Here is a 12,194-nt window from a genome sequence, read left to right as displayed (position 1 = left end):
TGCATCTGGTCAATGTCCCATTGCAACCTACATCAACCCTCCAAATTATTCAAATCTCCTCCAACCTTTGTGTCATCTGCAAACTTACTAACCCACCCTTCCACTTCATCATCAAAGTCACTTATAAAAATCACAAACAGCAGGGGTCCAAGAACATTGCTGGTCATTGACCTCCAGGCAGAATACACTCCATCTACTACCACCCTCTACCTTCTATAGGCCCTTTAGGTCACCTTTGAGCCCTTAGGTCACATGTAAAGACATTTTTTTACATACAAATAATCAAGCTTCTGAGGCTTCACTTTAATGCATTGACTAATAGCTGGAACCTTGAGCAATGGAGCATTCCCTCTGTACAGCACAAACATATCAATCTAGGTTAGATGATCAAGTTACAGAGGCGATTGGGGGATGAGTTAGCTCAGCGGAAAATGGATTAACTCAGTGGCAAGACTATCGTTAAACAAGCTAATCTGGCTCTCATAGGCTAAAACAACAAATGTCAAAATGCTTACGGTACTCTGTTGACAATATTGCATGCAACTATTTTCTTTTAATTAACTTTTTACCGATTAATCATGAATAAATTAACAAAGTAAAACAAACATCATGACAATTAACCCATCAAAACATTAAGGTAATCCAAGCAGAAATATTTGATTTGTCACCTCCGGTCTTGACACATTTTGGGCAGCATTCTCCAGGTGGGGTGTACATAGTCTCTCCTTTCCCACAAGAAATGGAGGGACAATTTAAGCTACATTTAACTTGCTTATTGGTACAGGAACAAACAATACAATCTGTACTCATCCATTCCGTGCCATCCTGCAAAAACATCAGTAACAAAAGCATTGTTACTTTTAAATTACAATAATTTTTTTTAATTTGGTTACAACAGACATTGTATTTGTGCATTTTGTTCAAACTTTCTGTTAAAGTTCTGAGCACCTACCCAAAGCCTACAGCTTATCAAATAGCTAGTTATTAGAGCAGATATGCAGAGCATCGTTGATCCCAACTCTGTCTCAGGGTTGCCCAATGGAAGTATCCATTGCAGATTCTTCTTTATTTCCTGAGGTTAGAGGGACAATTCCACGTGGAAACTTATTCTGATTATAAGCATGATACTCAACCATGCATTTCTCTCCTAATATCTCTTCCAAGATAACCACTCTCTGTCATTTCAAGTATTTGCTTACGTCACCTTATTGCGGTCTACCGTGACCTCAGACCTCTGCTGCTGAAATTCTTAACCACACTTTTCTCATTGCCAGATCTGCTTATTCCTGTGTTCTTAATGGCCTGCCTTCATCCTCCATTAACTCAGCTTACACACTCACCACCCTGTCCCCGTATCACCAGAAACAAAAACCTATCAAACCGACCAATACTGCCATGCCCATATATCCCCATCCTCACATTACCTGCTGTAAAATGCAGTTGTTGCCACGATTGAGAATGGGACATTTCTAAGGTACGAGTCTTGAAAATATACAGATATTAAAGCATACTGCTGATTTGAGTCTCAGAGGCATAAAGGTTAATGACTCTGTGAGAGGGGGTGAGTGGAGGGAGGGAGAGGGATGAACTGCTTATTTACACGATAAGTATGAATGGATCCAAACAAGATATTGTTAAATATCATAGATAATCCTGCAGCAGAATCCAGTTTCCGATTCCCCATGACAAAAACTCTTACCCCATGAATCTGTCCTTCATAGTCACAGAAGTTTTGTGTCCTCAAAACACACTCAGGGCAGCAATTATTTGGATTTATTTTGAAGACTTCCCCCTTAAAATGGGAAGAGTAAAATGACAGTTGTTAAACATTTCATATGAAATCTGTATTTTTAAACTTATAAATTAAGATAAAAGTTGTTTAACATTATCTGCAGTAAAAGTATTTTGTTTATCTTGCTTTTACCAGACATTCATGATACCATCTGCTATTCTCACTCATTAAACAATTGAGGTAAAATGCCACCCTCTGGCTAAAGAAGCATAGATATTTTGGGGGGTTACAGAGATGGAGATAATGTGAATGCATTTGTTAACTGGAAGCTAAATCTAGTTAACGTCCATGGGACTGAAGATTATTCATGCAGCAAGTTATCAAATAAAGGATATAATGAGGGAGACCAGCTGGAAATGTATTGTAACTGGCAGATATAAACTTCAAAGTAAATTTCATTATCAAAGTACATATATGTCACCATATACAACCCTGAGATTCATTTTCCTATGGGCATACTCAGAAAATCTATAGAATAGTAACTATAACAGCATAAATGAAAGATCAACCAGAGTGCAGAAGACAACAAATTGAAAATGCAAATATAAATAAATAGCAATAAATAATGAGAACATGAGATAATGAGATAAAGAGTCTTAACATGGGATCATTGGTTCTAGGAACATTTCAAAGATGAGGCAAGTGAGTGCAGTTATTCCTTTCTATTGAAGAGCCTGATGGTTGAATGATGGCAACTGTTCTTGAACCTGGTGATGTGAGTTCTGAGGCTCTTGTACCTTCCACCTGACGGCATCAGTGAGAAGACAGCATGACCATGGTGGTGGGGATCTCTGATGATGGATGCTGCTTTCCTACCAGAGCATTTTAATTGTTGGGAGGGCCTTACCCTTGATGTACTGGGCCAAATCCACTACCTTTTGCAGGATTTTGTAGATTTGAAGATAACAAAAGTGTGAATGAGGATTTCAGAGGGAAGTAAAGAGGTGATAAAATAGAAAAGCAACAAAGAGCTCCAACTCTATTGCAAGTTCACATGATATTTGCTTTGGGGGAATACTATCATGTTGATAACTCAACAGCAGCCACAACTCCAAGGAACCCATCAACTTGAAATTATTTACAATGACTTAAGTTGAAACTCTCTTTACCTAGTCCAATATTAAAATCATTAGTTTGTAAAGTCAAAGTCAAGTTTATCTTCATATGCACAAGAGTAATACTTACTTGCAACAGCATCAGACACTTGATATTCACAAGAAAAAAACAAAATTATACAGAATTTTTACACAATTAGCAGAAATAAGTCCACTGTAGTGCAAAGCAGTCAAAGTTTTGCTCTACTGAGGTAGTTTTCAGAGCTGCACAAACATGAGAAAATCTGCAGATGCTGGAAATCCAAAGCAACACACACTAAATACTGGAGAAACTCAGCAGACCAGACAGGATCTCTCGAAAAGAGTAAACAGTCAACATTTCAGGCCGAGACCCTTCTTCAGTCCTGATGAAGGGTCTCAGCCCAAACATTGACTCTTTACTCTTTTCCAAAGACACTGCCTGACTTGCTGAGTTCCTCCAGCATTTTATGTGTGTTGCAGTAATTAGAGTTGTGCAGGTTGGTTCAAATACAGAATGCTCGAAGGGAAATAGCTACACTTGAAGCTGCTGGCACTTCAGGCTTCAGTAAGCAGATTGATTGTAACAATACTTCTACAATATCTGTTTAAATTTAAAAAATAGCAGGCAAAATGTTATTTGAAACAGTATTTAAGATGAAAAATAAGAAGAAAGGAAACTGAGATTAAATAAATCTTATGACAGGCATCAGAGCATCTTCTTCATATATTAAAAAACAAAGCTTGGATTGTACTTCAAGAAGTGGAGGCTAAACTCCTTAATCATTTAAAAAATAATGTGAGCACGGTCTTCAACTAATCCTTTTTGACAGACCAGTGTGAGAATTTTTGATGTTAATAGAAACTGCACAAAATTTTTTATGTATACATTTACAGCAACAAAGAAAAATTATGCCAACCAACCAGGCTTTGTTCTCAATACCACACATGAAGCTTATTTCTGCTTCTCATGTCTATCGGCATGGGAGGTTACACATTTTATCCTGTTTCGCCTCAAGGCACAATTTCAGTTCACTCATTTGGCAGCCTTGCTCTATTGAATAAATTTTACTCTTTTATCAGTAAAAAACTTCACCTCATGTGAAAGGAATTCCATAGCGAGGACTGCATGGTGCAGTGTAAATGTCGCATCCACGTGAACAAGGAATCAAAGCCGCCATTTTAAAAAGTTCTATTATCAATACCACAACTATCCCTGCTCTGTGGGTCATGGCTGGCAATACTATTAACTACTATCTTGCCCTAAAATGAGCTCTAAATGCTAGTTCTTCTTTCAGATGATACATGGTTACCCAAGTGTACAGGGCCTGAGGCACTGGAATTATACAGTGTCTGGCAAACCAGGCACGAAAGAAAGGATGAGGTTTGGAGGGATGTTCATAGTTCCCATCTGTCAATTATCAGAGGATTCAGGTATCTGGATGAACCACCTATAAATATTACCTTCAAGGTGAAAATACGTCACATCATCTCAAGTCAGACTTGGTTCCCTGCATCGATATTCTTTCAAGCTGCTGGCATATATCCTAACTGAAAACTTCCCTAACAACTTATCTGTGCCCTATTTTACCGTGTCCTTATCTATGAGGGATTGGTTCCGGGACCCCTCACGGATACCAAAAAAGTGGATGCTCAAGTCCCTTATTCAACCTGTCTTAATGCAGTGGACCTTAGGACCCAGTGGAACCTCAGACCTTATTTAACCTGTCTCTGTGCGGTGGACATTAGAACCTGGCGGCGGAGCTCTGAAACCCCATGTTTCTGTTCACAAAAATAATCATGATCACGATTGAAAATAAAGTGGAAATAATAAAGCGATCAGAAAGAGCTGAAACATCATCGGTCATTGGAAAAGCGTTAGGCTGCAGTCAGTCAACGATCGGAACAATATTAAAGGATAAAGTGAGAATGGCCCTGCCCCTATGAAAGCTACAATTATTACTAAGCAACGCAGTGGTTTAATTATTGGGCTTTCAGGTTTTGGGTTTTTGATCCTCCACATCAACCTGGCACAGATGGACAGCGCGCTCAAGAGCGATCTGTCACTGGATCGCCTGGCGCTGAAACATAAGTTCTTAAGCGTTTTATATGCATAGAAAGGTAAAATATATACTATGTGCTAAGACAAATATTTGACTAACTGATGCTAAATAATACTGGATGTACCTATTCCGACAGTTAGTAAGAGAACTTCCGGTTTTTTTTCCCCAATCGGGATCCACGATAACCTACACACATCCTCCCGTATACTTTAAATCATCTCTAGATTACTTATAATACCTAATACAATGTAAATGCTATGTTAAATATTTGTATACTGCATTGTTTAGGGAATAATGACAAGAAAAAAAAGTCTGTACATGTTTGAACAACAAGCGCTGGAAGAGCACTTCCGGGTTTTCGCGATTAGTGGTTGGTTGACTTCCCATATGCAGAATTCGCGGATAAGGAGGGCCAACTGTAATATGTGGAATGCCATCCAAAATGGTGTGCCTGTCCTAAACCTGGAGGCACAAGAGACCACAGGTGCTGGTACAGCAGCACCAACTGCAAGAGGAACTCAGTGGGTCGAGCTGCTTCCCTGCGGGGAAACGGATTACTAACACTTTGCATTGAAACCCTGCACTCTTCCCCCACTTCATCTCAACCACCCACAACCACACCCCCCACTCCCCATCAAATGCTGCCCTAGGCCTGAATACCCCGGTATGGTTCTGAGTACTGCTTTGCTCTCTTTCCTCATCTTAAGACAGCATATTTTCAGATAATACAAAAAAAAATTAAAAATTGTAAATTAAACACAATTATTCATATATCAAATATATTATTATACAATACTTATCCCTCTAAATCTGTGAAACGTAAGCCATTAATATCCACAAACAAGTTACTAGTAAAATCTGAAGAAGGAACTTCTCACTGATGTCGTGGGAAAATAAAGACGCTCAGATGCTGAACTACCTTGTGGAAATCACACTGTGGGTTCTGACACGGGGTAACGGTGCACAGGACGATATCGCTGTGGCAGCTGCAAACTTGGCAAGAATCTGGCTTCCAAACAGTATTATTCTGCAGAAAAAAGAAAAAGGGGTCAATGTGAAATGAAGAAGATATTTCCTTTTATGTTTTGTAACTCCAAAACAGAAAACTGAAAATATAGAGCTGGCAATGTGAGTCTAACATCATGTTTACTTTCAGCGAGGCATGCTCATAACATGTGATGCCATGCACACCTCAGAAAGAAATAAAGAAAGAGGAGGATGGCATAAGCGTGTTGCACTATACCATTTACACACTTCTACAGTCAACCAGCAATGCATTATGTAAACAAAGAATCCTTAATCCAACAATTTATTTACAATATTAATCAAATAAAGGTCAAAGTAAATTTATTATCAAAGTACACAGAAGTCACCCTTAGATTCATTTTCTTTTGGCCATACTCAATAAATCTATAAAATAATAAACCTTATAGAATCAATGAAAGATCACCATGCTTCCTTCATAATTGCACTTACGTGATGGGCCAAGGACAGGCCCTTTGAAATAATAACACCAAAGAATTTAAAGTTTCTGACCCTCCCCACTTCTGATCCTCCAGTGAAGACTGGCACATGGACCTCTAGTTTTCTTCTGCTGAGGTCAACAATCAGATCATTGGTCTTGCTGACATTAAGTAAGAGGTTGTTGTTGCACCACTCAGCCAGGTTTTCAATCTTCCTCCAATATGCTAATTCATCACCACCTTTGATATGGCTTATGACAGTGCTGTCATCAGCAAACTTGAATAAGGCAACTGAAGGTTAGCTTAGCTATGCAATCATAAGTATAACTTGAGTAGAGAAAGGGGATAAGCACACAGCAGTGTGGTGCTACTGTGCCGATGGAGATTGTGGAAGAGATGCTGCCAATCTGAATGGACTGGGGTCTACAAATAAGGAAATCAAGAATCCAATTGCACATGGTGATATTGAAGCCAAGGTTTTGGAGCTTATTGATTAGCTTTGAAGGATGATGGTATTAAATGCTGAACTGCAGACAATAAAGACAATCTTGACGTATGCATCTTTGCAGTCCAGATGTCCCAGGGTTGAGTGAAGAGCCAATGAGATGGCATCTGCTGTGGACCTGTTGCTCTAGTAGGCAAATTTCAAAGTTTCTCCACGGGCAATAATTGATATGTCAAAATCTACTGCAATACTGTTCAAAGCACAAGATTTCTTAAACCAGGAATCTTTGTATACATCACACACAAAATGCTGGTGGAACACAGCAGGCCAGACAGCATCTATAAGGAGAAGCACTGTCAACGTTTCGGGCCAAGACCCTTCGTCAGGACTAACTTAGTCCTGATGAAGGGTCTTGGCCCGAAACGTCGACAGTGCTTCTCCTTATAGATGCTACCTGGCCTGCTGTGTTCCATCAGCATTTTGTGTGTGTTGTTTGAATTTCCAGCATCTGCAGATTTCCTCGTGTTTGATCTTCGTATACATCATACTGTTCATTTATAGTCCCATACATGGCTTACTGTGTAGAGGTATGAGGAAATACATACAAAACAAATACAAATTCAATTTTTCTACTCCAAAAGAAAGTTACACAAATTGTAAATAAGACAAGTTGTTATGAGCCAACCAATTCATTATTTATTCAACTAGACACTTTAAAATTCAGAGATTTTGTAGATTTTAAAATAATACAAATTATGTATAAACTAAAAAATGGACAGCTACCACAAAGTATCCAAAGGTTGTTTAAAATGAGAGAAAGTCAACATGATTTATGAGGAACATGTATATTTCAAAAACAAAGAATAAGAACAAATGTAAGAAAATCATTGCATTTCAGTCAGAGGGGTGAATCCATGGAACAGTTATAGTGAGAATTTAAAAACATGCACTACACTTAACAAGTTTTAAAAATTATTTTAAGATTATTTAATGAACAAATATAAAATACATGATTTAAAATGAGTGGGAGTAATGTAAATGATATTTGGAATTGGATTTTGTGTTAAAAGGATTATGGAATTTTTTGTTTTTGATGTGATGATTGACACCAAATCTGTTGTTATATAAGTAAGAGGGGTAGGTGTAATAAGCTGTAGCTTCAGCCTACACCCTTTCGGTCTGTTTTAAAGAATATCTATGTTTTTTGTTGTAATTTTGTCCTATGAAATCATTGTTGTAAATGATGCTTTTTGTTATGTTTCTACTGACTGAAATAAATTAATTTTATTCATTCAATATGTTTCATTGCCAATCTCTCAAAACACTTCATCACTGTTCGTCTAAGTGTTACAGGCACTAGTCAGTAATGCACATCACCATGCTATTCTTGGGCACCAGTATAGTTGAAGCCTGCTTGAAGCAGGTGGGTACCTCAGGCTGCTGAAGCGAGGGGTTAAAGATTTCCGTGAACACTCCAGCTGATCAACACAGGTCTTCAGTATTTGGCCCGGTACCCCAACTGTCACTCTCATCATTATCAGACTCTTCATCAGCAGCATGAAGATTAGTGTTCTTTTTGAAACAGCAACTTGACTTTACCCTTTTCTCTTCCCTGTGCAGACCATTTACTTTGCCTTCCTGACATGTTCTTTTATGTATTTTACTATGTTGCATTTTCTGCACATTTTGTCTTTATTTCTGTATTTGTCTGGTGTATGTGAGCCCCCGCCACAGTGGTAACACAATTTGTTCAGCCAGTCAGGTTTCTTTCCAGACACTGCAATCTTGTTCATGCTCGCTTTCATTCCGGAATGCAACTTGATTGTGTCTGTCTGCTTTTTCCATTGATACAGCAATTTCAACGGCTCTAGTCAATGTAAGTTGTGCTTCAGTTAGGAGCTGTTTTTGAATGCTTTCTTGTAAGATTCCACGAACTATAAGATCTCTCAGTGCACCATTGAGCCCATCACAGAACTGAAAATGCTGGGACAATTTCTCAATTCAGCCACATACACTGAAATAGACTCCCCTTCCTTTTGATTCTGCTTATGAAACCTAAAGTGTTCTGTAATCCACCATAGCTTCAGTTCTAAATGTCCTTGCATTACTTTCAGAATATCAGGAAAGCTCCTTTCAGCTGGCTTGGTTGGTGCCGTTAAATTTCTAAGCAAACTGAATGCCTTTATATCCACCGCACTCTGCAAATCTGACATTTGTTTATCTTTGGCTATTGCATTTGCTTTTAAACACAGCTCAATCCACCCAGTGTACACATTCCAGTTATCATTTGTGTAATCAAATACATTAATTTTTCCTAGCCATTTCTGCTCTTTTTTTAATAATTATTATCACCCGATACTCACTGCTTACAAACCCATAAGCTCTTCTGTTTTCTGCCTTTTTTTATTCAATTGTCTTTCCTTTTGTGAAGAAGACTTGTTTTTTTTTAGGAAAAAAGAAACACGCAGTGTATTTTATTTAACTCAATCATCTCACTGTGCTTCAACAGGTAGGTAGTCATCTCAGCTTTATTTTAAAACATACCTCATTGCCACTGTTAAATCTTGTAAGTCCAAAACATAAAACTAATTAAAAGCAAAAACACAGAGCCGGGAATATGAGTCTAACTTCACGTTTACTTTAAGTGAGGTGAATATGTATCGCATGGTGGTGTGTGCCCTTTACGTACTTCTACAGATAACCAGCAATGCACAATGTAAATAATAAAAAATGTTTAATCAAACAATATATTTATAATTTTACTCAAATACTCCTGAAATATTAAATACACTACATTCCAGATTAACTTTTGCTGACTTGTAGATTTAGATTGCACCAACCTTACACATTATACAGGTAGTCCCTGTGTTACGAATGTTCGGCTTACGGACAACTCATACTTATGATCAGACTGCAATAAAGCCTATTATATTGAAAATTTAAGTTAAATACAATGCTTCGTAATAACGAAAGCACGCACCACGTTGTGACGCTCATGAAAACATTGCGCGGCTTCAGTGGTTCATCAGCTCGGGGAAGGAGAACATCGTCCGCCATTTTACATCGGATCACGTTGCCGTTAACACTGTGTTGAGTGTGTAACTTTGTATTTGGCTTAAATTGTGCCTCCAATTCGCACATGCTTTTCAGGGGTTTACAGCTGACGACATCACCAAAGCCAGGCAAGCTATGGTTGATATTGGTAATGAACAGAAGTTAGACGTCAGTGAAAATGATGTCGTAGAGTTACTCAACTCCCATGCCGAAGAACAGACCAATGAAGACCTAATGAAACTAGAGCAGCAGATGATAGCATTTGAGGAAGAAGAAGACTGGGACATAGGAACTCCGGAACCGAAAACGTTTGTGACGAAAGAGTTAGCTGAAGCCTTTCGTCTCATTGAAGCAGAGATGGCAAAGTTAGAGGAGCAAGATCCTAATATAGAGAGGTTCACCAAAGTTTACCATGCAGTTACCGAGGACCTCAGCTGCTACAAGGCCCTTTATGTCAAGAAAAAGAGAAGCTCTATACAAACCTCCCTTGATGCCTACTTCAAGAACTTGACTCCAGTAGTAAATCATCCCCCCTCCAGCAGTAGAATCAAACCTAAACTCTCCAGCACCAGGTCCATTATAATGTTACCTCACGAATGTCCCTTCCGGTATGCAAGACATCGATGGAACCGTATGTACTTACTTTTATTATTACTGTATTATTATTATGTACTGTACCATTATGTTTAAGGTGTTTTAATGTATTTGGAAGTGTTTCTTAAGTGTTTTTATATGCATAGAAAGGTAAAATATATACTATATACTTAGACAAACGTTTGACTAACTGACACTAAATAAGACCGGATGTACCTGTTCTGACTTACGTACAAATCCGACTTAAAGAGAGACTTCGGAACGGATCGTGTTCGTAACCCGGGGACTGCCTGTACTCAAGTTAACGTTTTGCCTACCAAACCACACATTAACACATAAAAGTCATCTCACCTTCCATCAATTTCACTTCAGCTCTTTATGCTGTTGTCATTCATAATAATTTTAGAAAAAAGCACGTCAAGGCTGATACCAGTGAGAGACAATGCTCCAATGCCCATCCAGGTGTGCGGTGGTCATTGTCACTTCAATAGGTCAGAAAAACCATGCCATACAGCAGGGGAAAGGGGGACGGGTGAGGGAAAGGCAAAAATGGAATGGGAGTAAGGAGAGGAAGAGTCAAAAGACAAGAAGCCAGGATTGGCTGGGGAAATGAACCGGGAAGAGTCAGAACATGTGGAAAGCCAGCAGAGGAATGGACGTTCCCTCAAAGGTCCAAGTTTAAGTTTGATGGCACTTTGTGATTCCCCAAAGTAATCACTGTGGGAAAGCTTTTGTCACAATAGGCTTCAGCAGTTAACTCAGTCTTCCCGACATGAAAAGCCAATCGCGTCACTGAATCAGAAACTATTCCTTGAAGTGAAGTGGTAATAAGCAAAACAAGAACAACAAGGAGCAAAGAGATATGGAAAGCTAGGAACTCAAAATAATCAGGACCACGGATTGATCAGGAACAGTGACATTTCAGAGCAAATGGTGTTGCCAAGTAAAAATTTATGAAAATAAAGATAAACTAAATTACTAACTAAATGATATAAATCTCAGGATACAATGCAGTAATTTAATGGATATCCTCAAAATCAACAATACAGCAAATCACAATGATTATAAATGCAAATGAAGCAATAGGCATTGAACATATTGAGGATGTTACTTTTCTCATATGAAGTACTTTATACCATTTTGGCTATTACACATGAGAAAGTATATTATTACCTAGAAATTGGGTTTCATCCATCTTTGGGAGTTCTGAAGCATTGTTGTACCCAATTCATTGTCAAATTGGGTCCGATGCAAAAAATCATTAAAAATTGCCAGATATTTGAATCAGTGCTTGGAAAACCCAGAAACATACACAAAAATAAGACCTACTCATACAAATGTAGCTGCCCACAATGCATCACACACCCTGTTCAAGAAAGGCTTCAGTTATCCAGTACACACTCTCCATGGCAGCCAGTTGTAAACAATACACACTATGGCTGCCTTGGAGGTCAGAGAGGAAGATAGCTCCCAGATTCACTCAAAAGAACATGGAATTGGTCATCTGAGAGATGCTCCAGGGAGGTGCTATGTGGCAAGGGCTTATTTCCCAGGAAGTACTGAGTGAGAAGTGGTTGAGTTGCCATTACCATTGTGAGAATTCCTACTCATCTGAGCACCATAAAAAAAACTGTTCTCATCACAGCGAGCTACACATCCTCAAAAACACTGTAGCATTTCAGTAACTGTGTTATGTACTTTTCTGATCAG

General features: G+C 38.6%; 1 protein-coding gene across 3 annotated transcripts in view; it reads right to left on the bottom strand.

The window, feature by feature from the left end:
• The window catches only part of fras1 (Fraser extracellular matrix complex subunit 1), a 518,421-nt gene that overhangs the window by 325,547 nt on the left and 180,680 nt on the right, over window positions 1–12,194 (bottom strand). For all 3 annotated transcript variants that reach the window (XM_073065197.1, XM_073065198.1, XM_073065199.1), the window contains exons 3-5: window positions 5,848–5,955; window positions 1,700–1,792; window positions 669–825 (exon numbers count right to left, since the gene is read on the bottom strand). In XM_073065197.1, coding sequence (XP_072921298.1) covers window positions 669–825; window positions 1,700–1,792; window positions 5,848–5,955 — 358 coding nt within the window. The remainder of the gene's footprint in view (window positions 1–668; window positions 826–1,699; window positions 1,793–5,847; window positions 5,956–12,194) is intronic.

This window comes from Hemitrygon akajei, chromosome 13, assembly GCF_048418815.1.
Source record: "Hemitrygon akajei chromosome 13, sHemAka1.3, whole genome shotgun sequence".
NCBI classification, from domain to species: Eukaryota; Metazoa; Chordata; class Chondrichthyes; order Myliobatiformes; family Dasyatidae; genus Hemitrygon; species Hemitrygon akajei.
This window is presented reverse-complemented; position numbering and strand designations above follow the sequence as displayed.